This window comes from Sinohyriopsis cumingii, chromosome 16, assembly GCF_028554795.1.
Source record: "Sinohyriopsis cumingii isolate HCF-2022 chromosome 16, ASM2855479v2, whole genome shotgun sequence".
Taxonomy (NCBI): Eukaryota; Metazoa; Mollusca; class Bivalvia; order Unionida; family Unionidae; genus Sinohyriopsis; species Sinohyriopsis cumingii.
The window spans coordinates 58,955,460-58,983,107 of NC_142976.1; the positions used below are offsets into that span (position 1 = coordinate 58,955,460).

The 27,648-nt window shown below is 34.5% G+C and overlaps 2 protein-coding genes across 9 annotated transcripts in view; one reads left to right on the top strand and one right to left on the bottom strand.

Moving 5' to 3' along the window:
- LOC149780498 (putative leucine--tRNA ligase, mitochondrial) overlaps positions 1-7,465 on the bottom strand; it is a 123,018-nt gene extending 115,553 nt beyond the window's left edge. Inside the window, exon 1 of the mRNA XM_089937463.1 lies at positions 7,368-7,465. The gene's annotated coding sequence lies outside the window, so the exon portion shown is untranslated. The remainder of the gene's footprint in view (positions 1-7,367) is intronic.
- Positions 5,975-27,648, top strand: LOC149780499 ((Lyso)-N-acylphosphatidylethanolamine lipase-like). Of its 8 annotated transcripts, none has more exons than XM_089937474.1 (6): positions 5,975-6,057; positions 12,538-12,623; positions 14,680-15,207; positions 16,815-16,926; positions 20,301-20,487; positions 21,940-27,648. In XM_089937474.1, the coding sequence occupies exons 2-6, from the start codon at positions 12,584-12,586 to the stop codon at positions 22,129-22,131; spliced, it is 1,059 nt and encodes a 352-aa protein (XP_089793600.1). In that variant the 5' UTR covers positions 5,975-6,057; positions 12,538-12,583; the 3' UTR covers positions 22,132-27,648. The 8 variants fall into 8 exon arrangements, with proteins under 8 accessions (XP_089793600.1, XP_089793598.1, XP_089793596.1 ...); XM_089937472.1 differs by lacking the exon at positions 5,975-6,057 and adding an exon at positions 6,980-7,343; XM_089937470.1 differs by lacking the exon at positions 5,975-6,057 and adding an exon at positions 7,518-7,580.

Consider the following 27,648-nt stretch of genomic DNA (forward strand, 5'->3'; position numbering starts at 1 on the left):
ACGGAAAAGAGGATTCATTAGAAGCAAAAACACGAACAAAATAGTAGCAAACTCGATTTTATTGAGTCTTTTCATAAGAATTTGATGTTTTCTTTTTATTTTTACATTATTAAAACAGAACCAAGGTTCAGAAAGTCTCAACAAGATGCACGAAATGCTATCTCAAAGCCTCTAGATTGCAACAATGTTGCCCCGTACCCACACATACCCCACTCCTCTAGCAGTTCGAGGCTTCGCCGTTCAACATGCCGAATCATCAATCATATACTAGATACGTCCCTGAGGATAATTATAACAGTAAATAAGAACCCGTGAATAATGAATAAACCATCCACAGTCGGTTTAAAGATACTAATGAACGACTTTGTTTTTTACTATAGGTAAATCGTATAGGTATTTGTTACTGTAGGTAAATCGGGTAAAATTAGGATTTTATTAAATGAAATGCAGGTTATATATATATATATATATATATATATATATATATATATATATATATATATATATATATATAAGAATTAACGTTCAGTTTAAAGTTTGTGATGGATCAATTGCGGTTCAGCGTATTATTTAAGAAAACCATATATATATATATATATATATATATATATATATATATATATATATATATATATATATATATATATATGTGTGTGTGTGTGTGTGTGTGTGTGTGTGTGTGTGTGTGTGTGTATAAGCGTTCGAATCCCAGTGAGGGCACTCTTTTATTAATTTATTTCAAATCGAATTTTGAAGCATTGATATGCACTTTGTTCTAACGTTTTCTAGTTTATAATGTATTTTTGAAATTATTTTTGGGAAATGCATATTTTTTTATTTTCATAAACATTCTTTATTTTAAATTACAAATTAATATTCAAGCGATACGACAGAAAAGGCGTGGCGATGTAACTCTTGTTAGGCCTAATATGCCGTGTATGTTTCTGAAGTGACCGCGCCTTCGCTTGCGGTTTATATACACTTGAATTTAAGACATTTTGATACGATCTTAAAATTGCACACCGGTATTCTTAAAATCGATAATGCTAACTGTTTTGTCATGATATTACATCAAATAAAAATCTCAGATATGCATCGGCATGTATTATGCATTATATATTATTTTTTTAAAAATCATATCGATTGGGAATAGAACCAATGACCCTTTGTTGATAGACAAGATTTTAAAAAGCTTACAATGGCATGCATTTTAATGCGAATCATTTCAACTGTTATCAATATACATGGGTATAACTTATGTCCCTATAAATACACCAATGTTTATAACGGTTATCATGTAACTATCGGCCGACAATACAGAGAAGCAGAGATCAATTGACAATGTTTATGTTTAGACCAAATGTAAAAAATATATATATTTAAATTTTAAAAATACATTTCTTAATTTTATTACATGAAAAACGTAAAACCCGCGGCCGTAAAATATCGCTATTTAGCACGATTTACCTGTATTAAAAGATTTCCAAAAATGGCTTCCTTCACTTGGAATTAAATTAGATTGTGCTTGGGTAGCGAACATTCCATTAGTCTTTTAAATTCTGACGAACACAATTTATTAGTTGGGAGCAGTCAAGTTTCCAAAAAGCAAGCAAAATCTCTTAAGTTTTTTCTACATTTAAACTTGTATTATGTGTTATTTGTTCAAAATCCCTCAACATGTAAGGGTGATATGGAGCGAAAACCAAATATATAGTCTATTGGACCATCACTAACAGCTGTATGTGGAGTTCCAAACAACTGCCCTTTTCAGGGCTAATCAAAAACTCTAGAAAAGAAACACTATTCAATTTGCCAATGTGAGAATGTGGAGGAGTGTTTATATAAACACTCCCTCCTTTCCTGGTGTGTGTGTGTGTGTGTAAGCGCTCACGTACGTTTGTGTGGATGATAGTTTATTGGGTTTTGTAAGCGCTGAAGTACGTTTGTGTAGATAGTAGAGAGTATGTTTTTTTTTTAAACCTTCACGTGTATGGATATTATATTATGGCTATGTTTCTGCTTTTCCGTGTGTGGATAGTAGATTGTGGTTATGTTTTTAGCTTCTCTCGTGTGTGGATGGTAGATTTTGGGGTTAGATTTGGCATCTCTGCGTGTGTGGGTAGTAAATGGTGGGTTTGTTTCTGCTTCTTCACGTGTGTGAATGGTAAATTTTGGGTTTGATTGCCTTCTTCTCGTGTGTGGATAGTAGATTGTGGTTATGTTTTGGCTTCTCAGCATGTGTGGATAGTATATTATTGTTATGTTTCTGCTTCTCCGTGTGTGGATAGTAGATTATTGGGGTTTGTAAGCGCTCACGTAGGTTTGTGTGGATAGTAGAGTGTGTGGTTGTTTAACTTTCCTTTTGTGTTAACAGTATAATTGGGTTTTGTTTTTACTTCCTGATGTGTGTGAATAGTATAGTTATGGTTTAATTTGGCTTCTCCCCGTGTGTGGATAGTATAGTTTGGGTTTGATTTGACTTCTCGGTGTGTGTGGATAGTAGATTTTGTTTAATTTGGCATCTGTGTGTGTGTGGATAGTAAATGGTGTGTTTGTTTCTTTTTCTTGATGTGTGTGAATGGTAAATGTTGGGTTTGATTTGGTTTCTCAGCGTGTGTGGACAGTATATTATGGTCATGTTTCTATTTCTCAGCGTTTGTGGATAGTAGATTGTGGTTATGTTGTTAGCTTCTCCCGTGTGTGGATGGTACATTTTGGGGTTTGATTTTGGCATCTCTGCGTGTGTAGATAGTAAATGGTGGGTTTGTTTCTGCTTCTTGGCGTGTGTGGATGGTAGATTTTGGGGTTTGATTTGGCATTTCTGCGTGTGTGGATAGTATATAATGTGGTTATTTTTTTGTCTCATTACCTTTGATAATATGAGAAGACAAAAGTAGGGGATGTTTTACTTCAAGTCCGTGCTTTAGATATAAATGTAAAAAGGGCCCATCATTCGCGCCATTCCAAGGAATAAGCGAAAAGAAGATGGTAGCAGTATCTGACTTGTTTAACTAGTTGAAGAAGAGTTGGTATTGGATGATAGATCCGGAGTATGTAGTGGAAAGACTTGAAAGAGAATGGAAGTTCCCAGGCAGCTTGGACTTTGCAAACAATCTGAAAATAGCCAGGGAGAACATTGAAGGGATGATAGAAGAAGAGGTAAAGAAGTTGAGAGGTTTCATCTCGCCTGAATATGTAAGAGTCGGAACGTTGAAGCAGTCTCTTGAAATTGTTTTTGAATGATATCTTCAATTTGCCAGAGTGGGCTTTTGTCAAAAGGCGACGGGACCAAGTGCATAAAGCAGAAGAAATTATGAAAAGGGTCTTGGAAGAAGAAGCCAAGAACGTTAAAGACACATGGGCAAAAGATGGGAAAGAACAAGAGAACAGAAAGAAAAAAGAAGCATTTGAGAGAGTGAACAAAAGGTGGATGAATGTCCAGGAGAAATGTAAAGCGATTGGTCATCCAGACTGGATTCCTAAGTCGGAACACAAAAAGAAAGGAATATTGGGAAAATTTAGGAGATAGATAAAGAAATGGAGAAAGTAGAAGAAGAAAAAGCAGAAGAACCAAATGACTTTCATGCCTAACCCTCAAAAAAAATTATTTTTTAAATGTGGTATCAGTGTTTATAATCCACGATATATTCCCATGATTGTTTCCCCTTAACACTAGGCAGGCCCATGATATATTCCTATGTTAATTTTCCCTTGACGCTATACAGGCCCAGGTTGTACTTCAAACTACTTGTCGCTATATCGTCCCACCGGACCTTGTAATGGTAATTCCCATTGTCGCTATAACTCTTGTTGCCATATCCTCCCAGGGTGGTTTGTAATGCTAATTCCCATTATCGCCCTATCGTCCCACTATACTACTCTGATGTCTTTCTTTAAATGTTGGTCTACATCTGAAAGCGCTCTACAGGCGTAGGCAATATTCTTTTCATTATTAATTAATAATGTGCCTAGACCGACAGGAATTGCATGTACAAGTAATTGCGTTTCCTTATAAGGATCGAATTACGCTATTATTGCGTTATTTTATTAAATTCTGTTTGAGTTTTTCAAATGCTTTACCGGTTTTCACTCCTTTCCCACGGTTGATTTTGTTTGGTTAAGGCTCGAAAAGGGTCATTGATTGTTTGATGGATCACAGCAGGCGAAGTACAAACAAAATTACATTATATCCATTTCAAATATAGAAGATAACTATATTCATAATTTCATTACTACATGTAATGCGTTACATTGCTTTTGTTGATTTTATACATACTACGCATTTCCTTATTGACGATTCATAAACTCATGTATGCATAACTTAAAACAATATCCGTTAAAAAATGACCCGGAATTCTGATCAAAATTCAACGCTGCGATCAGTTTTTAACGACTGTGAGAATCAAAATTCAACGTTAAGAACTGACCCTGGGTCAACTTTCAACGTTAAAAGCAGACCCAGAGGGTCAGAATTCAACGAGGGTCAAAATTTAACACTACACCGGCAACTGCCAATCCACGACATTCAAGCCAACGCTTCAACTCACAAACTGAATGTTCTGATAATTCAGAACAACGAAATTTAGACGTCATTTTGCTCTTGCGTTATCGAATACATCTTCTCAGACGCTGTCATGGTATGACGGTACCAATTGTTTTTCCATATACCTCAATGCTAATGTTTCGTGAAATAAATATACTTTATATCCTACCTCAGCATGCGTGTCACCCACTGTCATAGAGAACAATGCTAGATTGTCAATTTGACAAGGGAAAAATCAGGTACTCCGTTGCATTTAAGAGAAATAGCTCTGCTGGAACTAGACGGGGTAAACGTTATCTAGTCACAACTGACACAGTTTCAGCCATGTGTACCACATTTTTAAAAAAATAGTCATAAAAATACAAAATATGATCTAGATCAGAATTAACATAATCTCACATGTTGCCAAGAGGCTTAATTTTTTTTAAAGCCTAACAGAAAGTACAACTATTACATAATGCACGGATCACAGCTAGTGCACAGGTGCTCGACGCGAGCTTGATAATGAAAAAAATAAACAATATTTTAAAGGAAAAAATCATACAGAGTGAAAAAAAATACCTTAGATTACCCACATGACCCGTTCTGACATAGGACCCTATCATAATATATAAGAGAGAAGGTACGGAACTTCCAAATACTTCGTTCCACCCATGACCCTCAATTTCCTTCTGATATTTCCGTCTTTAAAGGCACACGTCCATACCATATGGCTTGTTTTACTCCTGAGATATGTTTTCTACCCATAAAGCCATCGTTAACCTTTCTGCGTTGTACCAAACTGAAGTTACGGGCTCCGAAACGTGCGATTTTCGCGAACTTTTTACTCTGAGACAAGTCCCAGCTCATGTGATAATACGTATAACCTTTTGAGCCAATCATATTTCGGCGTTGACGTGTGTGCCGCATAGTTAACCTATTTTGAAAATAGAGTCTCATGTATGCAATTAGCTACGATGTCGTAGCCTCAACTTTATTTGTTGTGGCTGAGGCTACGAACTGATCCCATATCATGTAATGGAGCAAAAACTATCATCACTAAAGTCAGAAAAACAAACAGTGTAGAAATCTACTACATAAGTATAATCATGTTGTGAAAGAAGTTTCGCTTACTTTGAATTTATTAAGCCTTTACACGATAAAATATATTGGCATGGTTACACTAACCTCACCGTATCCACCATGACAGAAAACGCGAGAATCTCGCCGTGACCCCTTTTCTACGTAACTCTTACCAGACCATATTTGGATATTCTATTGTATGCTATTATCAAACAAGTGGCGAATAATGGCTTCTTGGTGGAATTTCAAAGTTGTCGATAAACCGTATTTACTTTCAATGCGCAGAATTTCTCACTCAAACCGCGCCAAATTTTTACTACGATTTGTTTACGTTTCCAAATAAGGCCTCAATGTTCTTATATGGCACACAAAAAAATGAGGCTGAGAACGGAAGTAATCATTATTTGAACTAATATGGCGGACGATCTAAACGAAAATATTGGATAAAAAAGGTAAACGAGATTTTACAACTATTTCTACAATGATTTTTTATACTTACGGTATTAAATAAGAGGACCACTCAATTTATTGGATTATATGCAAGGAATATATTCAAATTGTTGATATTAGGCTTAAAGAGCGCCGGGTGTAAATCACACCCGGCTTGCTCCATTAACACTTATATGCTCATGTTAGTACCCTGTCCACGAGGTAGGAGTAAGGGTACTATAGTCTGACTCTACATCCCCATTTGTTTGTACCCCCATACCGATTTCATAATCAAAAACGTTTAATGTGACAAAAAGTGCATAGAACTAAGTCAACTGAATCGTTGATATATAATTTCTAGCCTGACTGTGACCAGAATGGCACTAATGCTGGTATCCCCTGCACCGTTTCATGCTTAACGGACTTTCCATAGTAACACGGCGCCATATTGCGTACACTATAGGCTAGTTTATTTCCATCAGACAACATAATGACGTAGTTCATCCTGTTCGGCAAATGCTGAATAATTGCATAAATTACTTAACGTTGAAAGTTTGGAATTAAATCCCTCTGCATACATGAACATAGAAATTAAACCGCTTGTTAAATCCACATGAAAAGCGTAGTTATCATTTTCCATTGCTTCATTCGACATTGTAAATATGGAAGCAGACGACTTATGTATGTACATCTGTAGTCATGATACACCCCTTTCCTGAAAATGGACTTGTCCAGAAACTGGAAATGGATCCGAGCATGTCCGTCTATTACATTGAAAACTACCGTTAAGCATGAAACGCGCAAAAAATGACGGTGTTTGGGCTACTCTACTACAGTCCGGTTAGAAACTATAAATCAATGAATTGACTAAGTTCCTTCCACTTTTTATCACATTAAACGTTTCCATTATTTAAATCGGTAGGGGGGTAGAAACAAACGGGTTTGTATTATCAGACTATAATATTAGTTGTTGTTGTGGGGTTTAACGCCATTTTTCATCACACGATAGACTATACATGGCGGCCAGTATTAATGGTGGAGGAAGAACCCGGGAAAACACCGGAAAGAACCACCGACCCACGAGAAGCTACTAGCAAGCTTTCTCACATACCTACACTGGCTGAATCCTAGACTCGAACCACCGCAGACAGAGGTGAGATGGCAGTGATCCGTAACGAACAGCGCTTTAGACCACTCGGCCACTCGGGGCCCCTATATATTAGTACTAGTATGCAATGTATGTGCAGTGAAGAAGACAATATCTAATTCTTGCATGGAATAGGATTCCTAAAGTTGAATCGAGTTAGTGGTAAGTAAAAACGTTTGCATCTACCACTGTTCTGTAATTCAAGAAGAGATGCATCGTTGAGTCGTTACATGTAGCTCTTGTCACCGATTTTCACATGTGCACGCACTTGTTTCAGGTCCTACATTTTAACTTGTGTATCACGTGATACGCATAACACATTTACATCACGCGACGTCGACCTCTGCTGTATCTTCCATCTCATCAATATCAGTGGATAAACAAAAACAACAAGATCAGGTCAAACAATTATAATTTTTTATTATCCAATAAAATTCAAAGTAATATTTATGTGAAAAATGGTTTAGTTCTTGCTCCAGTACTTTAATTTCTCTTACATTACTGTATTTTTATCTTATTTACAGTGCATTACTGTGTTTATATAAACAGGACAGTAAGAAACAGTAACTGTCCAGGCAAACTTTGTAATAAGTACAGACTATTATTGAGAATTCTGGCACAAAGACGGACGCGATTAATGTAAATCAACCTGATTCAAATCAGATTGGATTTAAATTAAATTTGAATGAAAAATTAAAATGTCGAACTCTTCAAATTTGTTTGTCGTTCCCAAATATGACCTAATGCATGTCACGTGATATAACACAATGGCGTCAAACGATGGAACTGAAGTGACTGAGTATGTGGTAAATTGTTATTTATTCTCTTACTTGAGAAATATTCGTTGTGATACAGAGGGAATTGTGATAACTACGTAATTGGAAACTTATCAAACATTTTAAAAATCTACGTTAAGGTCCAAACATTTTAACAAAACGCGCTGTTTTGGACAGATCCACAATAACAACAACAAAAAAGTGGACAGTAATCACAGGAGTCTGACGTTTTATTACTAAAGTACGGCGAAATCTCTGACAACATGAAATCACCTTATCGGTAATATAAATGAACAAGTACGGCGAAATCTCTGACAACATGAAATCACCTTATCGGTAATATAAATGAACACTTGTTCATTTATATTACCGATATGGTGATTTCATGTTGTCAGATATTTCGCCGTACTTTTATTGATAAAACGTCAGACTCCTGTGACAGTAATGTAGATCTACTCACAGTGGCTGGTTAAAAAGGAAAATAATAGTTCGATGAATGGATATATCGCTGCGGGGTTCAGACCTGTAACAATAGTGTTACACAATACAGGCTTGTACCACCACCACCCGCAGCCATCGGTCCACTGACCTATATTTATAATTTCCTTCGTAACGTGCTCTTCCATCATAGGTAAAAATAGACAAAAAACTTCCGGTCTAGATATATGGAGGTCAGGTTAACCGAATTGTGTAGATATGACCGCAAACCAGAAGATCTGACCGTGAGTTGGCGTATCAACCTCCAGGATGTACTTGACCGTAAATCTTGACGACTATCATGCCATGTTCCGTCTGTCGTTTTATGTTGAAATGTTTCTTTGCACTGAGTCACTACCTAGGAATGCTATTGTAAGTTAATTTGTCTTTGCAAGTTTTCGTTTTTAGAATATATATATATATATATATATATATATATATATATATATATATATATATATATATATATATATATATATATATATATATATATATGTATATATATATATATATATGGACCGTTCGATCGGAATGTTTGTGAAATCTGAAAAGTGTAAATTCTTGAATGTAAACAGTTCAAGGGGAGACATACATGAGTAGCTAGGACCCAGGCAGGATTCCACACCTTAAATTGTAAGTCTATGTACAAATTTTGAACTTCTTGTTGTCATTGAAATTTGACCTGTATGTATGGATACAGAAGATAAGCTCAAAATATTTACTATTTTAACACTAACTCTCAGAGAAGTTATAGAAAAACTTCATTTTTTGTAATCTTTGAGAATGATTAAATCTATGATTAGACAGTTCCATCAATATGAGGCCATTTTCGCAAAAATGACTTGCCTTCATCCAAAGGGTCCAATAATGTTTTTACTAAGAGATTCAGTCAGTATTGCTATTTCACAAATAAAATTATTTAGTGTAGTAAATCATTTAACATAGCATTTAATATATATTTCTTAATATAAAGTGTTAAGAATGGGTCCTTTTCGCTAACAGGAATTTTTTCAAGAAAAGGACTTATCATCTGCAACAAGGACCCATTATGTTTTTACTAACAGTTTGAATCAATATTTTTGTTTCAGGAATGAAATTAATTTGTGTATAACCTCATTTTATAAAACATTAATATTTTTTGTTTAGGTAAAGTGTTAACAAGTGCTTTTTTGCGAAGAGGACTTACCGTCTGCAAAAAGGACTCAGTTTGTTTTTACTAAAAGTTTCAATAAACATTTCTATTTCGTGATTGAATTTAATTTGTGTATTAAATGAATCTGTACTTTGTAAAGATCTGCGTCTTTTAATTAAAAGTTTAATCATGAAACTTAAAAAAAAGGTATTAAAAAGACTTGGGAGGCTGCAGCGAGTTTCAGACTCAAGACCTCTTGTTTGGCAGCTGGGACACACAGACAAATATGGGTGTTTATATAAAGATTCAATAAATTTAATTTCATACAATATCCTACATGTGATTATGTTGAGTTGAGTAGAAAGGGCTTATCCTGTAGTTATGCTTAGGTGTGTATTTGCCTAAAGTACAAGTCACATGTTTCATGTATGTGCATTTACTCATTTTAAATATAAATTGTTTGTCTAAAATTTAACACTTATTTTCTTTAACCAAAGTCTATTCAGTCCTGATTATTGAATGGTCTGCACCTGAACTGTCACCAAGAAACTTCCAGATGAAAATTATCTATCGCTATAGACTTTTACAATGGTGGCCTTTGTTTTAAACTTGGTTCAAAATAAGAGCATGTCAGCTGGAATCATCATAATCAAGGGTAGTACGAATTTGTTTATCAATATGCATAGCTTTCGTTGTGACATCACAGCATGCGAGATTCAATCCGGATAGTACTGAATCATACTTTTAGGTTCATTTTGTCCAAAAATGTCTATATAGTTTAACATTGATTTTGCCATATGCAACTCTCAGGTCATCAAAATAATGACCTTCCAAAGGAATGTGGATGTATACAAATCTAGATGAAGTGAATACTTGCCCCTTAAATCTATGTTAAATCAAATTCTAAAAATGACACCCATTACTGAAATAGTCGGTGTTGAATGCCTACATGACCCGTGTGACATGTACTATAAATTGTGGAGTAGGTGTAATGATTTTTCTTTCTTGGCTTAATTTCTTGCATGTGTAAAGGCTTGCTTATACTTCAATACATTTCTTGATAAACATTGTTCTTCACTGTGCTTTTTTTAAGCTTGACTATTGGAGTACTTGGGACTGTCTTTCCATCTACCACAGTCATACCATTTTTAAAGATTTCATTCACTTAAATTAATCATATCAACAAACAAATTCAAGCCTGGAAGAAATATTAATGCTGTGTAAAATAGGTTAATACACAAGTTAATTTCATTTGTGAAATGTGATGTGTGATTTGGATTTTTAACGTAGCTTTAACAATTTTTCAGTCATATCACTGCGATGTCTGCAATGTGGCAGTTTATAGTGATGTCTAGCACTGGGGCATCATGCCACAGACATGTAGCATGATGTCCCACCCAGTCACATTATCCTGACACCGGGCTGACCAGTCCTAACACTAACCTCTTAATGCTGAGCGCCAAGCGAGGCAGCTGTTAGTACCGTTTTTGTAAGTCTTTGGTATGACTCGGCCGGGGATCGAACCCACGACCTCCCGCATCCGAGGCGGATGCTTTAACCTCTAGGCCACCGGAGCGGTCTCATTTGTGAAATAGAAACATTAATTGAAACTGTTAGTACAAACATACTGTGTCTTTTTTTTTTCAGGCGGTAAGTCCTTTTCACAAAAACGAATCGTTATTAACACTTTATCTTGAAAAGAAATATTACATTTCTTATAAAATGAGTTATTACACAAATTAATTTAATTCGTGAAATAGAAAAAGAAATATGGAAAACAACCAACTTTACAACAGCTTTAGCAATGTATATGACAGTTGTATTTCAAATACATTTGAATGTTGCATATAGTCACTTTCTGTGATAAAAGTGGATTCAATACACTTACAGGCTATTCTGTCACATCCATTAAAATAATATCAGGAAAGTGATAAAGCATGATGGAGAATAAATAATTGAAGGTTTAGTGTAAACCTGGGATGAGAACTTTTATGACCTGACTTCAGCAATCTTTTCAGTCTAGCCTTAAAAACATTGTCTTTGAATGCAGGTAGTCCTTCACAGTACTTTCAGATTTACTCCAAACCTGGTCACCTTAAAAAGAAACCTAAAGAAAAACTCCAACAACATAAGAGATGATGTAATTAAACCTGACTTAGTGTCAACCAACTTGTGATAATAGTGGAATTGAATAGATCAGGAAAAGTGATGTTCTCTGGACTTACTTTTTGCACAAAGATATTTTTAGAGCAGTTCATACATGCAATCTGTATTTGGCCTCATGTTCTTTTGTATTTTAGGAATGATACAGACAGTTCAACTATGTTTGGATTTTTATAAAAGAAACAAACAACTAAAAGCCATATCAAGGGTGCCTGGAGCCCTATGGTAATCAGAATGCTGGGTTTGGAATACCATACAATTTAGTAAATTCAGGTAACCCAATGGGTTATTAAATATCATGACTGGTTCGATGTTTTCAAGTCTCAGAATGTTTTGTAAAGAAGCATAATTACTACTGACTAGTAACATGAAAATGGAAAGCTAACAATCTAACAGTTCCAGATTCAAGTACTTTTATTTTCACTACTTGCCAGTAACTCAGATCAACCAGATTCCTTTTCTGGCAGACCTAATTTGAAATTTATTAAATGATTGATAATAATATGGGATGAAAACTGTTACAATGGAGTGAAATGCATTACCAGATTAATTTTATATGGATGGGAGCCACTGTGGATAAATGATTAACATGTAAGACTCACCAGCATTAGGTTGGGGGTTAAAATCCTGCCCAGTCTAGCCTGGGTTGCCTGCCTTTGTTGTGTCTCTGGGTAAGTTATTTTACTCACACTGGCTCAGTACTGAATAGTCATATATTCATTAGTAATGAGCACATTGTCACACGCATTTCTTTGTTATCATTTCTATCCTCACAAGATAAATTTAACGTTGATATTTTTATTTTCAGAGCCGCTTCATTTAATAGAGGTTGGTTTTGTTGGGTGCCAACATCAATGGCTCGTCTAGCTGAAGTGGAGAGAAAAATATTACAGTGTAGGTAATTTAGTAGCAGACCCAGCCTTCCATTCTACCATGCAATGTAGGGATTAGATGTGGAAAAGTCAGTCATCGGAAAATTGTGACTCCCCGTTAGATTCCTGTTAAAATCTGATGTTTGACTTGGGATTTTGTATTGATTGGTATATATCTACATCATACCTGTATGTATACCCCTTGTTTTTCCCACTCTGTAACATTTCATTTGAGGCAGACTTGATCTGTTCTGCAATTGGTTATAAAAGTTTAGCCAGAAATATTTAAACAGGAATCCAGAGTTATTGTACAAGTAAGTATAAATTCTGTATACGAATTTCAACATGAAATATTTTTCGTGGTGGTTAATGTATATCATGTATATTTCTGATTTTTTATAACCCTGGTAAAATTAATATTGGCATCATTCCTGTGATCTTATCAGTTGTTAAATACTTAATCAGAGCTAATTTATGCCATCAGAATTATTTTATTGACTGTTTTTTTTTTTAACTGAACAAACAATTAGCAAGACTTGTGCTTTGTTTGCTTGATGGATCTTACTTTCCTTTTGTTCTCTGTATCATTACTTTTTTTTTAAAACAAAGCCACAACAGTATTCTTATAGCAATACTGACAGTTTTGATGGAGATTCTTGTTGCTGCTTGTCAGTATAGGATCACTCTGGCATGGTTGTTGTTGTTGTAGGGTTTAACGCCATTTATCAGCACATGGTGTCCAGTATAATTGGTGGAGGAAGAACCCTGGAAAACCCTGGGAAGAACCACCGACCCACGAGAAGCTACTGGCAGGCTTTCTCACGTACCAATGTTAGCCGAGGCTGAGACTTGAACTCACGCAGACAGAGGTGAAATGGCAGTGATCCTTAATGGTGAGCGCTTTAGACCACTCGGTCACTCGGGACCCCCTCTGACATGGTAGCGTAGACCTTAGTGTATAGCAGTATAGACAGGATTGCTTTGGCACATTAATATAGAATGCATAGGAGTGTAGACATGGTTGCTCTGACACGGCAGTTTATGCGTTGATGCATAGCAGTATAGATGGGATCACCCTGGCATGGTAGTGTAGCCTTAATGCATAACAGTATGTGATGTATGCCTTGATGCATAGTAGTATAGATTGAATTGCTTTAATACATATCAGTTTAGATAGGATTGTTCTATACATCTTTGCCTGCCAAGGTTCTGATGTGTTAATCTTAACAACACCTTGGCGGATTGATCAGATATGTGAGTGCTTTGTAAAAGGCATCTATTGGATTGTATGAGTTGTCTCCTTTAGTATATAATACCAACTAACCAATAGCATGTAACCACAGTGCATTGTTATTTTGAACATCGGCCAAAAATAATGGAGGAAATTGACTTCAGAAGGACAATTTGTAAATTGAACATCGAAAGTATGATTACCTACTAGAGAAGAGTGATTACATGTGTATTTGAGGGAAAGGTATTTGTACAAACACAGATTGGCAGTTGAAAATTGCTTATTTATCAGTCCATTCCAGTTGTGTGCTTCCCTTGTGTTGATCATGTAAGAACAGTGTTCAGTTTTGAACAACTTGATTTTGATTGGATGTGGTGGCTTGCTGCCGCATCCAGTGAAGTGCACAAACCTGAAGAAAATGGGTACTGTATGCCTTCATGCATAGCAGTATAGATGGGATTCTCTGTTAGTGTATGCCTTAATCTGCTTTGTTGATGACTGCGCAACACCACGATCAGAGGAGAATTGCGACTGATGCTGGGGGCATTCTGACACCTGCCATATGAAGGTTAGCCATCTCATGCTTGTTTTGTTAGATAAGTGTTTTTAATATTTGATTATATAATTATGAAGTTGAATGTAAGAAGAAAAAAAAGATTTAAATTCATGAAAACAAATATCCAACAACAGTATTTTGCACTAAGTCATGAACATGGGAGACTGATCGAGGTCTGCACTGTTCCTGATTGAATGCATGTTGCACATAGTATATTACAATTGATGTAATGTTTTGACAAAAGATATTTACTTTTATTGTGAAATTTTCATTAGAACTTTTGTCTTGCAGGTCTTAAGAGCAAAATCGTATCTCGATTTGTCTTTCTACCACAGAGCAAAAACAGATTATGGACAATCAGTGTTAATCAAGAGAAAGACAGGATCCCTCTTGTCATGCTTCATGGTATGGGAGGAGGAGTTGGCTTGTGGGCTCAAAACATTGATGCACTTTCTGCCAAAAGACCTCTTTATGCCTTTGATCTCCTGGGGTTTGGTCGAAGTTCCCGACCTAAATTTAGTACAAATCCACAGGTGGCTGAAATAGAATTTGTGGAATCAGTTGAAGAATGGAGGAAGGAAATGCATTTGGATAAAATGGTACTTCTTGGGCACAGTCTTGGTGCATATATTGCAAGTTCCTATGCATTAAAATATCCTGAAAGAATAAAACATCTTATTCTTGTTGATCCTTGGGGATTTCCAGAAAAGCCACCAGATGATGAAAGAGCACGGCGTATTCCAACATGGGTACGAATCATTGGAACATTGGTGCAGCCTTTTAATCCACTAGCAATACTTAGAGCTGCTGGACCTTGGGGTAAGAATTTGGACGTGTTACATGGTCAAAAGTGGTCAGACAAAAGAGGATTTTATATATCTGTACATTCCATATGATTTTTATGAAATGAATTAATTTCAATTTTGTTTTGTTTTGACCAGGAAAGAACTGCCATTATTAAGTGTTCTGTTATAGCTATATTATGACTAGGTCTTAAATTATGTAAGAGAAAGAAAGTGAAACAAACAGTTTTAAGTAAAATCAACAAACATTTAGTTCTCTACAATACAATTTGAAAATTTAAGAGATATAATATTGTAAATTAAATTCCAAATAATCCTAAATCTCCTGTCACATGTACAAAATTTTACAATGTTCTGCATGATGCAGTCCAGACTTTGAATGTATTGACAATAACTCAGAAGTCAGTGAAAACTTTTGGTAATGCCAATGAATATTTTAAGTAACTCCTCTAATTATATCTGATTTCAACAACACAACTACAAACACTGATCTTGGATTCTCACAGACTAATATAGAAAAGGAATGAATTATTTGTTTATTTATGGAATTTTGTTACTTGACCAATAATGTAATAGAATGGGAAGATTTCCAAATCTAAAAACCTAGTCTAAATGTAAACAAGAGTGACCTTGAACTCTTGCTACATAAACAAGTTGTTTACAACTTACAATCATGGACAAAAGTCAGGTGTTTAAACATTTTCTTAACCAACTGTGATATAATACTATCACCAGGCTAATTATGTTTACCATGTTACAAAATCTTTTGATATTTTGTGGAGTAAAGCCGATAAAAAAAATGTTTAAGAAGCCTGATTTTATGCTGATATGATGTGTTGTTATGTTACACATAAGAAATGGGTTGATATTTGTTATGCCCTTTTCCTGCCTGTAATTATTGTTTGCAAAACAAAATGCAATAAAAATGACTGCATGATGATGAGAAATAGTGACACATACACATGCACACATTAAAACACATACAGGCACATTTGTATACATCAAGACTCCAAAGAAATATTTGGGAGCAATTATCAGAAATTCATTTCATCAAAATCAGTTGTGATCCATGCACAGCATTACCCACTCCCCTGCCCTCATGCCTGCCAACCCCTTTAATCTTGCATCCAAAAGACTGCAACATATTTACACTTTTGGGTCTTTTTGTTCTAGTTTTCAAGTCATTTTATAGCATTGGGGTTGCCAATATGCTTGAAATTGTACGCAGTCTTTATCTTTATTTTCTTATAATGTAGTCTATTGTTGCAGATGTCATCTTTGTATTGTTCAGATGTACATGGGCCACTTGGCAGATGAATATGGGACAGTTGACCAATGCATGTGGCCATTTTGATACAGTACTGTCAATAAAGTACATTTATTGTGGTTGGAGAAATCTGAATGTTTGCTTGTCTGTTGGAAAATTTATTTGCTGTGGAAAACAGGCTATGAGAATTTTTAAGAGTTGAGATTCTTATGGAGGGAAACAATTAAAAACAGATTTTAAAATGTATCTATCAGGTATCAGGCCTGAAGTATATTGTATCTCACCTCTGTTGTAAATTTCTGACTAGTAAAATAAAGAATGAAAAACACAAATTTGTAATATTCCATACTTTTCAGGTCCTGCATTAGTGAGGAGATTTAGACCAGACCTTCAGAAGAAATTTTCAGATATATTTGATGATGACACAATGTTCGAATACATCTACCACTGCAATGCCCAGGAACCAAGGTATGTGCTTTGCAACAAAAAATTCCACCTCATCATACATTATAGCAGTGGTGTCCACATGTACTTTTGGAGAGCGAACAAGTATTGAGATATATGCTGCAAAATTGATTTTAAAAAATTGACAATTTAATTACTGTACTAGATCAGGAAATAGGTACAAGTTGACAGTGGAGCATGGAAATGACTACATGAAAGCAAGAATCTTCTGCATACAAATTTAAACTTAGGGTTTCTTAGGGCTTGACCTTAACATTGCCTTAGGTTAAAGCAGGCACAGACAGTTAATTCAGTTCCCATCGACAATAATGTTGATATTTAGAATTACTATCCTTCTTTGGCAAGACCGGCAATTCACACTTTGAATGATCTATCCAAGGGGAAACCTTTAGCCAAAGAAACTAATATGCTGCTCATTTTTTTATAGAAAGATTACCTTTTATGTGCCTGCTTTTAAGTCTGGCCCAGTACGATTTCATTGGTTACATCAAGTACTGCCTGTGCAGCAAAAGTGATAAAATGGTTTTAGGTTCATGCAAACAATTACATACAGTTTACCCATACATAGGTTTCTTCTGACAAAATATTTAATTATTTTACTCATAATTATTTTCATCTAACCTTCTTTCTTTAAAATATAGTATTTAGTACACCACTCATCATAGACTGGATCCATAGCTCATAAAGTAATTACATGTCTGTGATCTAATGTTAAATTTTAATTTCATAATAATTATTCATAGTCAACAACACATTTCTATGAACCCTCCTGCAAAAGCAAGGTTGTCTTGCAGTTACTGTTTTGAAGATATCAAGGAATTTATTTTTTAATTTGGAAACCTGCTGTAATGATAAATTGATCTATTCTCTACAGCTGAATAAAAGTCTCTTTTTGAAACTTCTTGATATATCCCAAACCAAAATTTTGGTTTATCCTAAACCAGTGGTTCTCAACCCGTGGGTGGGCCTTGTACCATGTGGGCTTATTCCAAAGGGTTTACGTATTTAGTACAGCTATTAGTGGGGGGGGCATACAATAAGAAGGGGCCCTCATATCTTAAAAGGATGGTAACCACTGTCCTAAGCTGAATAAATTTTGAAACACACTGCATTGGAACTCTGACAAAGGGAGATAACCTGACATTGTTATATCGATCCCATGTTGGTATAATATATTGCAATTATTTTATGTGTCTTAGAATGTTATTCATTGTCATTCAGCTGGCCTGTACAGTGACATTTCTAGTAAATGTTTGTACGAAGGTGTGCATGTACTGGGATTGTTATAAAAAAAAACAGGAGTTAATCTTCAAACTCTCTCCTCCATCATAAACTTAGAGAAACCAGTTTGAGAGACCAAGTAGTCTCTTTCAATGTTAATGAAATCCAAAGTTACATTTTTCATTGATTATAAAAGGAAAATATTTCATCTACCATTGGATAAATTTATGCTGAGAGATGCAGCCATAGTATAGAATGTTGAAAATATATATAATGGATGAAAACTATGGGGTAAAAAGCAAGAATTATAAATACCTCACCAAATTACAGAAGCAAGATACGACACAACATTTTGTCAAAAAAAGAAGTCTGTCATAGGCAGCATAATCAGCAGACCCTTGGCTATACAAAGGTTTGCATCATAAATGTTTCAGATTTGTTGAAAACCTTCTTAAATCAGTGCACCTTGAAAGCACCTGCAAATCTTGTACATGGAGATCTAAATAGATGGGTTTTAGCTTACCTGCGTGTAAGGTCAAATGGAATGATATGATGCTTCATCGGGTATACATCAACACTTGATATTTACAAATTCTGGAACAGTTTCAAGAAAACTTGACAAAGAGCATCCTGGCATGAAGATATTAAATTTTGTACATATCAATACCAATCTGTCCTCTGAAATTGCTATCATTACTAAAAACAGAAAAAAACTTTAAACAGATTCTCAAAAGTCATTGAACAAACCTCAACCAGAATTTACAGAAAGTGTCTTTTTATTAAGATCTTCCAGTTTTTACAGTTGATGCTAATATGCTTCATTACTATGAACAGAAAACAATGAAACATTATCTCTAAAACAAATGAACGGGACTTGACCCAATTTGACAGAAAACATTCTGTGATGGCAGTCTACAATTAGATAAGGTTCCCATTCTAAAAATAGAATAAAGGCATCTTTATATGGTTTCTTCTCAAATACTGCTTGACAGAATTGGGCTGCACAAGAGAATTGGATGGGACTAAATTGGCTAATAAGCAACCTGGCATCAAGGTATTTTAAGTCTTTTAAGATATAATGCTGATTCATTATCAAATATGGTAACTGTTGCTAATATTAGAAAAACCTTGAAAACTTGGACATAATTTAAACAAATCTATCAGAACTCATTCTGGCATAGAAGGTCTTTCTACAAATGGTGTTGGTCCACTATCTGATATGGCTGCCATTACTCAGCTACATGTAGGAAGAGGAATACATAACATACACTGCTGGAAAAAATTTGACCGAATCTAATACAAAGCATCTTGGCATGAAGGTCATTAAAGTTTATACAAAAGATGCTGATCTGCAATCAAAGTTGTCCACGTTGCTAAAAATAACAAATAAAAACTAAAAATTGTTTAACAGAATTTAATCAAATTTGACATGAAACATCTTGGCATGAAATCCTTCTAATTTTGCACAAATGGTATTGATCCATTTTTCAATATTTCAATTAATAAACCTTTAAATTACTTCTCAGCTACCAGTCAGAAGAAGTTGACTAAATTTCACAGAGAGCATTAGGATGTAAGGTCTTTGAAGGATGCATAAAGGATACTGATATGCTGCCAGTACTAATGAATTTATAAACTGCAATGTCAGAAAGTATGATACTAACTTCTTGGCCACCTACCCATGCATTAAGATGACAGGTAGATGTCAGCCATGTAAACCATTTCAAGCCCACTGTTTCATTTTATCTTTTAAAAGGCCAATGTGGGTATGGGAGAAAGCTTGCCAGTAGCTTCCTGTGAGTCAGTGGTTATTCCTTGGATTTACTCTGGTTCTTCTTCCACCAAATATACTGGCTGCTATGTATAACCTATCATGTGCTGAAAACCAGCAATAAACCCATAACAGCAACAGCAATGATAACCATCTTCAAAAGAAAGGCAGGGAAGCATGAAATACTATTTTGGGCAAGTAGTGTAAACAGTTTTATGATAACTCTAGCCAGAATGGGGACATTTAAAAGAGTAATGAAGTTCAGGTACTTGTCATGACTTCATCTATATACAGGCATCAAACTGACTAGAACTGCCTTAATTATTTACAGATATGGTATCATTCATGAACCGATAACACTAATAACAATGACATTTTTTTTCAGTGGTGAGACAGCATTCAAAGCTTTGTCAATGTCCTTTGGCTGGGCTCGACGTCCAATGATACGGAGAATACCTTGGATAGAGAAATCAATTCCCATGACATTAATATATGGCTCAAGGTCCTGGGTCACTCAAGATACAGGCTACCATGTCAGATTCATGAGAAGAGACAGCTATGTAGATGTACAGGTAAAACACCAGTTTGCTTTGTTTGTATCTCATGATTATATAAGGTGTTTTTCTAATATTAGCAACCACAGTCAAAGTTACAAAGTCATGATATTTGCATTTTAATGATTGATTCTTGTAGAGCTCATTCAGACCTTTTCAGAACAGTTTTAAGTTTTGAAATATGTTGATTAGTTCAGAAGTTATGACTATTTGAATATTGGTGAAAATGGGCTTTTCAGTGAAATTTTGCCTTATTTAAATGCATGCTTAATTCTTTTAAGTCACGGACCCAACATGTTTAATAAAACAAGTATGTCCATCATAACGTTTGATCTAAAAACAATATCTCCATGAAACTTGGCAGTCTTATAGCATTTTTCCTATAGAATTCAAATATCTACAGTAAATTAAACTATGTCCACTAGATTTCAGTGTAGAGAAGAAAATAAGGGGCTAAAATCTTTATTTTTCTTCTACCAGACAATTCAGACACTGGACAACATATTTCTTAACAAGTCATTTAATTCAGAAGAAAACATTGGCATACACTGTAAACAGTTCATCAAATCTTCTATGCTCTGAGAATGCCCACTGATGTCCAGAATTTAGACATTCTGGAAGCATTCCAGTCGCTATGACGAATTCAGGCTTAACTTCCTGAACATTGTGTCTGCTGTGTCATATAAATACTCCCGCTTTCCTACATGGTGCCATGAATTTAACTATCAAATTATTATTATTGTCACTTTTAATTTCATGAACACATTCAGGGTACCAAGTATCCTGGTATGCTACGGCAACATAATCATTTTTCTTAAGCTGGTCTAGAACAGGCAACTGTTGACATACTGTACTGAGTTCATCTATTTCACTTTTATAGAGTTCATCAGTGTCATTTGGATTTCATTTTCTTTTCTTTGGTGGCGGTTAACTCATTTGGTCCAATATTTCATTGCACACACATTTTTGGTGTTCTTTATGTTTAAGATGCAAGTCTTTTCCACCACGGCATGCAGTCTAGTTTTGTTTCATTTTCAGTTTGTATCTCAACATTTTTAGAGCTGTAGGTAATACATGGCAACTGAACTTCATTGCTTTGACACACTGACTCTTTCTCATTGCAGCATTTGTTTTCTTTCACATGATATGAATTTTTTATTGGCACAGTTGTCTTGAATTCCTTCCCCAGAAGTTCATTAATGTTTTTTACACCTGGCACATTTTTTTTACTCAAAAGCTTTTCTATATTTTAACAGTTATTCAGAAACATTGTCAAAACTCACAAGAAGAATGCATGAACACGTCAGTAATTCCTTTTCTTTTATTATGAACTAATATTTAATAAGTTCTCAGCAACAATCTATATTCTTGTTACAAAGGTTCGGTAAAACTTTTTAATTACTAAAGCATACATGTATGCAGTTTTAATTAATCTGGATCAGTATATTCGAACAATTTTTTGCATTTCAGGTCATACGTGGTGCAGGACACCATGTTTACGCTGATGAGCCACATGCATTCAACAGTCTAGTCTTAAAAGTCTTAGACGATATAGATTCATCACGAGACAATACATCTTCCCAGTCCAGTCCACCAGCAGATAAAAAAGAACTGCCACATGTAGAATCAAACCTGGAATCGGTGCCTATCACAGAGTTTTAACAATGACTTTCCACATAGATAATATATGAAGGTGTTCAGTTGAATTTTGTGCCCTAACTGCAGTAGAAAAACTCAGGGCAGTTAAAAAAACATTGGTAGAAATGGTTACTGCCAAGCCATCCTTTAAACAATTCTTTGTTTGCTGACCTCTGACCAATTTGTCTATGTGATTCAGGGTAATTTTTTTGTTCTGTGCATTTGCCCTAGTGGAATGTTAAAAGTAGAACAAAACTATGCATGCAGAAATTAAACAAATGAAAATACCTACCTGTGTACATCTCTCCCTTGATAATATGTGCACATTGGTATCCATGCACTATAGCAAATGGTGCAAGTTACCAAGGGACCTCTGCAAAAATGAAGGGGTGCCATCCCACCTAGATACTTAGAAGACTCTAATGTGTACCTGCAAAACATTGTTTATTACATAACTGCTTTTTTGGCAGCATATAAAAATAAGATTACTTTTCTTAAAACAATAGAGAAATTTGTTTCATGTAAAAACTGTCCATTGCAAGTACAGTGTGACCCCGATATAGCACGCTCCGTTATAACACAAATTCGGATATAACATGGTTGTGGCATGGCTCCTGAAATTTTATATACATGTATTTTTCTCATGCACGAAAAAAATAATTTTTCAAAAGTACAAAAAATGCAAAAAGTTTATTATCATTTTGGGAAAAAGATTACACTTTAATAATACAAGACGATTGTGGTGTGGCTCCTAAAATTTTATATGTATTTTTCTCGTACATGAACAAGAAGTTTTTTCTTCTTTAAAGTACGAAAAATAACGTGGGATTGCATAGGGCTTCGCCATTGTCACAAATTGCGATTTTTTTTCCTTATTGGCAGCAAAATATGCCATCTGGCAATATTTTTTATTGGCGACATTTTTGGCTGTCATCAGACCAGAACACCTGCATCTCTATCATCCGTGGACCCTTTGTTAAATTTCTAATGCATGCATGAAAGGCAGCATCACTTGTTGGTATGTTCAGTAGGCAGGGTGGAACAGTAACTACAGTTGACCAAATGATGAGCCATTCCTTTTTTAAAAATGTACCCAGATAAAATAGTTTGCTGAAATTTCAAGGAAAACAGATTACCTTGAAGCACTGATTGTTATGAAAATGTACTAAGCAAACGGAAAAAAATCTGTCTCAGTTGTGGAATACACTTATTTGATGCTGCCGCACAATAAGAAATGGGCATTTTTTTTGTTCTCCAAAGCTGTCCTTTTGCGGTGACTAAAATAACGTATACACCCTTCATCAAAGAAAGCCTACTACAATCTTCATTAAAAACAAAGAAGTTTTCTTTAAAGGAAGTCAGTACCAAAATTACATAAAAGCAATGGAATCTAATGGATTTTTTCATTTATCAATGTGACTGGAACATGTTTACTGTGCTGTGAAAGTCTCCTTTTTGCAGGAGAAAATTTATACTTATGAATGCTACCAATGGCAGCTTAAAACGCAAACTAACTTTTACCAACTTGGGACACATTGAGAAGTAAATCATTCATTACGCGATTGTGCTATGATTTTCCACTGAATTCAGACCTATATGACCTGTGACAAAATTATTGAATATTTTAAATCTGTGAGTGTGCATATTTTCGAATGGAACTACTTGTATTGTGGACTCAATGTATGTGATGAGATTCGCGGGTGAATACATGGTGTTGATAATCTATTCATGCTGTACATTAGACATGTATATATAAACAGTATACACGTATGTGTACCAGTCCGTGTTTCTCTAAATAAAGTAAAATATATGCCTTCACTGTTTTCAGTACAGGTGTATTTCTCATTTAATATGCATTGATTTAAGATGGTAAATGTACCAATGAAGCACGTATTTACTGTCCTCATTTATTACCCAAAAATCCCTACCTTAAATATTTGGAGGTACGTGCATCATTTTCTTCAGCTAATTGACTTGGTTGCTTATAACACAGTTTCTGTCTATAACACGGTTGGGTTCTATGGCTCCCAACTACCATATTATATAGCGGGGTCACACTATAATAGTGAAACATTTGCACATCCTTAAGCAAATTATTGAGTGCCAATTCAGGAATTTTTAAATTCACCACAAAATTTTGAACTCACTTCTCCATAATGAAATGTATCTATCAAAAAGAACTTTGAATTCACTGGGTTCATCTTTTGCTTGGTTGCCTTGCTATATTTGATCACGTTTGTGAATGACTAGGATAATTTAATGTAGTTTAATTGTCACGTACACAATAATATTTATGACAATGTTTGAGTGTTAAAGTGAAATGAGTTGACCGGACTGATGACCATGACTGCTGGCTCGTACACAGGTCAGGTTTGCATGCCTTTTAACTTTTTTACAAATTCCATTCCCTTTATTTGATTTGATACAAAAGATATAATTAACGTGATAATACAAAGTAGGTCTGTTTTTTAATGGAGCATAACAGAACAGCAAATATATCTGCAAATTGGAGATTGAAACAAAGTTCGCAGTTAATTAGATTCTCACAGAAACATCTGTGGACATAGCTGTTATGGTAGATTTAAATTTTTTCATGTTTGAATGCAAGAGGGAATATTGCATTTATTTATTATTACAATGAAAATGAATTAAAATATCTGACTAAAACACAAAATTTACTTGACAAAACTTCTTTTATTGCTATTTATTTCCTATAGTATTGGCACTGGTTGGCGTTGGTACATTTTTACTGATAGAAATTGTATCAGGGATTGTCATTTACAGTGTATGTGAAATTTTTAGGTAAAGACAATATAACAAAATGATAGGACTTCTTATCATAAGTAGAGACTTTCGTGATGTTGATTCAAATTTTTTTACACTAGCCACCATATTTGACAATAAAACAAGCAATATATCAGGGTTTCGTTTACCAGTTTCGATTGTGATTTTCTTCACAATTATGATTCGTTTGGCAAGCAGGTTTGCAAATTATTGAAGGAATGGTGTACCTACATACAGTCAGGGAATAGGAAACAAGGTATTTTTATGAATTATCAAAAACTTGCTACAATCTGATTAAAATTAAAATCTACATGAAAGAAGCAGATCTGACATTTACTGATGGAATATCATGTTCTGGTAAGCTTTTAAAATTCTCATTCCAATATATTTGAAGTCCCAGTCCACTTATTGTAAGTAGTCTCTCAAATAAAATATTACACTTCATATTAGGACATGTTATTATTAATAATGTTACATTCCAAAGGATGTTTATCACTCTCAGAAATATGAAAGCTGCAGTTGGAATGAAAAGGTCAGTAGACCAGAAGATCAGTTAGTGACTATTGGAGCATCATTAGTTCATAGGTCTAAGTTTTTTCAGATTAATTGCTGCAGTTGACCAACATAAGCAGTAAATATGACACCTGTCAAAGATGCAGTCCATCTTTCTTTCTTTATTTGTAAGTGAGACAAGAAAATCTTATTTGTTAAAATTCCTTGGTGCCTTGACAACAGTTTTGTTGAAGATGGTTTTTTTGTCGTATAAAACCAAATGTACACATGCTGTATGGTGGCAAGTTTTAGTGGCAGAGAATGAATTGCATCAGAATTTACTGTCTTAGATATTATCACCTTTGTCGATCTGCAGTCAAGAAAATAAAACTCTCCAAAATTTAATTCACTTTTTTGTAATGAAAAATAAATCACCAAATTATACATCCATGAAAGAAAAAAATGGTGCTATCTGGTAGTTTTTGCTACTTTTTTTAGCTTAGGTGGATTAATTTAACTGACAGTATGGGAATGTTTATATGTATAATGCATCTGCCCATGTTTGCTCTTTGCAACTTAATAAACTGATTGAAAGAATTTGAACAGACCTTTTTTTTTTACAGAAAGCTTCCTGACAAGGTCTTTTTGACTTGTTCAAATAATGCTTATCAGTTATACAATATGCCCACTGTTACTATAAACAGGGGGAAATTTCAGTCATGTTCTCTTAAAAACTGATAAGAAAAATTCAACGAAAGTTGACAAAAGCATCCTTGGATGAAGACCTTTCAATTGTTAAATTATTATACCAATTCTCTAACCAATACGGCTACTGTTACTGAAAATAGAAAAGACTTTAAACAACTTTTAAAAAAAAACACAGCAGAATATTACCACTTTAGACAGGATCATGTCATGAAGGTCTTGCAAACTTATACAAATGATGGTGATCCTTTACTCAAAATGGCCACCATTTAGTAAAATAGAAAAACCTTTAAACAGGTTTTCATAGCTATTCTTCATAGTTTGAATCATTTAGATATAAAGCATAAAAGTCTTTTAATCACATCTTAAAGGTCTTCTTTCAAAATTGACTAGATTTGATTGAAAACACCCTAGCATGAAGACCTTACAAATTGTACATAAGATTCTTATTTGTAACTAAAACTAGAAATGTTTGAAATAACTTCCCGAGAAAATGTTCAGAAAAATTTGACAAATTAATAAAAAGCATCTGGGCAAAAAAGCCTTTATGTTTTATACAAATGACACTGATCTACCATAAAATATGGTCAAAGATATACGAAGAAAAAAACTTAAAACTTCAAACAATGGTTTCCATAACCAGCTACCAAAATTTGATGTCAATTTTACCAAAAGAACCATACTAACCTAGACCTATTGGCCGACTGCTCTTGTATTGGGTTGTTGGGTAGATGACAACCAGGTGAGTGATCTCAGATCCACATGAGCCTCTTGTTGTTTTTTATATGTGTTTAACAAGGTTTATGAAAATAAATGTCAGCTCCCTCTTCAGTTAGAACATTATCTGTTTTAGCAGTAACATTAAGTATTCTTAGAGAAATTGTAGCAAATTAATAAGAATTGATGTTGCACCTTAATTGAACTTTAAAATAAAGTGGAGAAATTTCAGAGGTTAAAGAGAGCTCTGCCTTACATAGTTTAATTTATTATGTCCCATTTTTTTAAATTGCAAAATACAGTAAGAAATGTGATACTTATATACATATTATTAAGTATGTTAATATATATTTTTTATTGGGAGCTGTGTTGGCTCAGTGATTAGCAAGCTGAACTCATGACTGAAAGGATGCAGGTTCAAATCCTACCATCAGACCAGTCTAGGTCAGCTACTTTAGTGTGTCCCTGGGCAAGGCACTTTACTCCAATGGCCTAAGCACTAAATAACCTACTTTATGTGCCTTAAAGCACCTAATTAAAATATCTGTAGACATATTAACATATTTGAATAAACTACGTAATTTTGCTTAACTATCTGCATATTTCATTCCCAGCAATTGCTCAGTTATTCTTTCTTCTTTGTTTCACATTTTCCCAATACTCTTTGGGATGGAGAAATTGTAAAGCTTAGAGTTCCATGTTGTATATTTAATTTTGTTATGACTTTTCTTTTTCTTCTTGTTTTAGTCAAACATGTGATATATAATCAAACATGTGATATACAAACATGTGATATTAATGTACATATTTCATTTTAATAAAATAATGAATTTTATGAAAATA

What these genes read in the sequence shown, in the direction of transcription:
- LOC149780499 (XM_089937467.1), top strand. Translation starts at nt 8,736, where the DNA reads ATGCCATGTTCCGTCTGTCGTTTTATGTTGAAATGTTTCTTTGCACTG. An exon ending in TAGAGCTGCTGGACCTTGGG is followed by an intron (nt 15,208 to 16,814) that starts GTAAGAATTTGG and finishes CATACTTTTCAG; the next exon opens with GTCCTGCATTAGTGAGGAGA. An exon ending in TGCAATGCCCAGGAACCAAG is followed by an intron (nt 16,927 to 20,300) that starts GTATGTGCTTTG and finishes ATTTTTTTTCAG; the next exon opens with TGGTGAGACAGCATTCAAAG.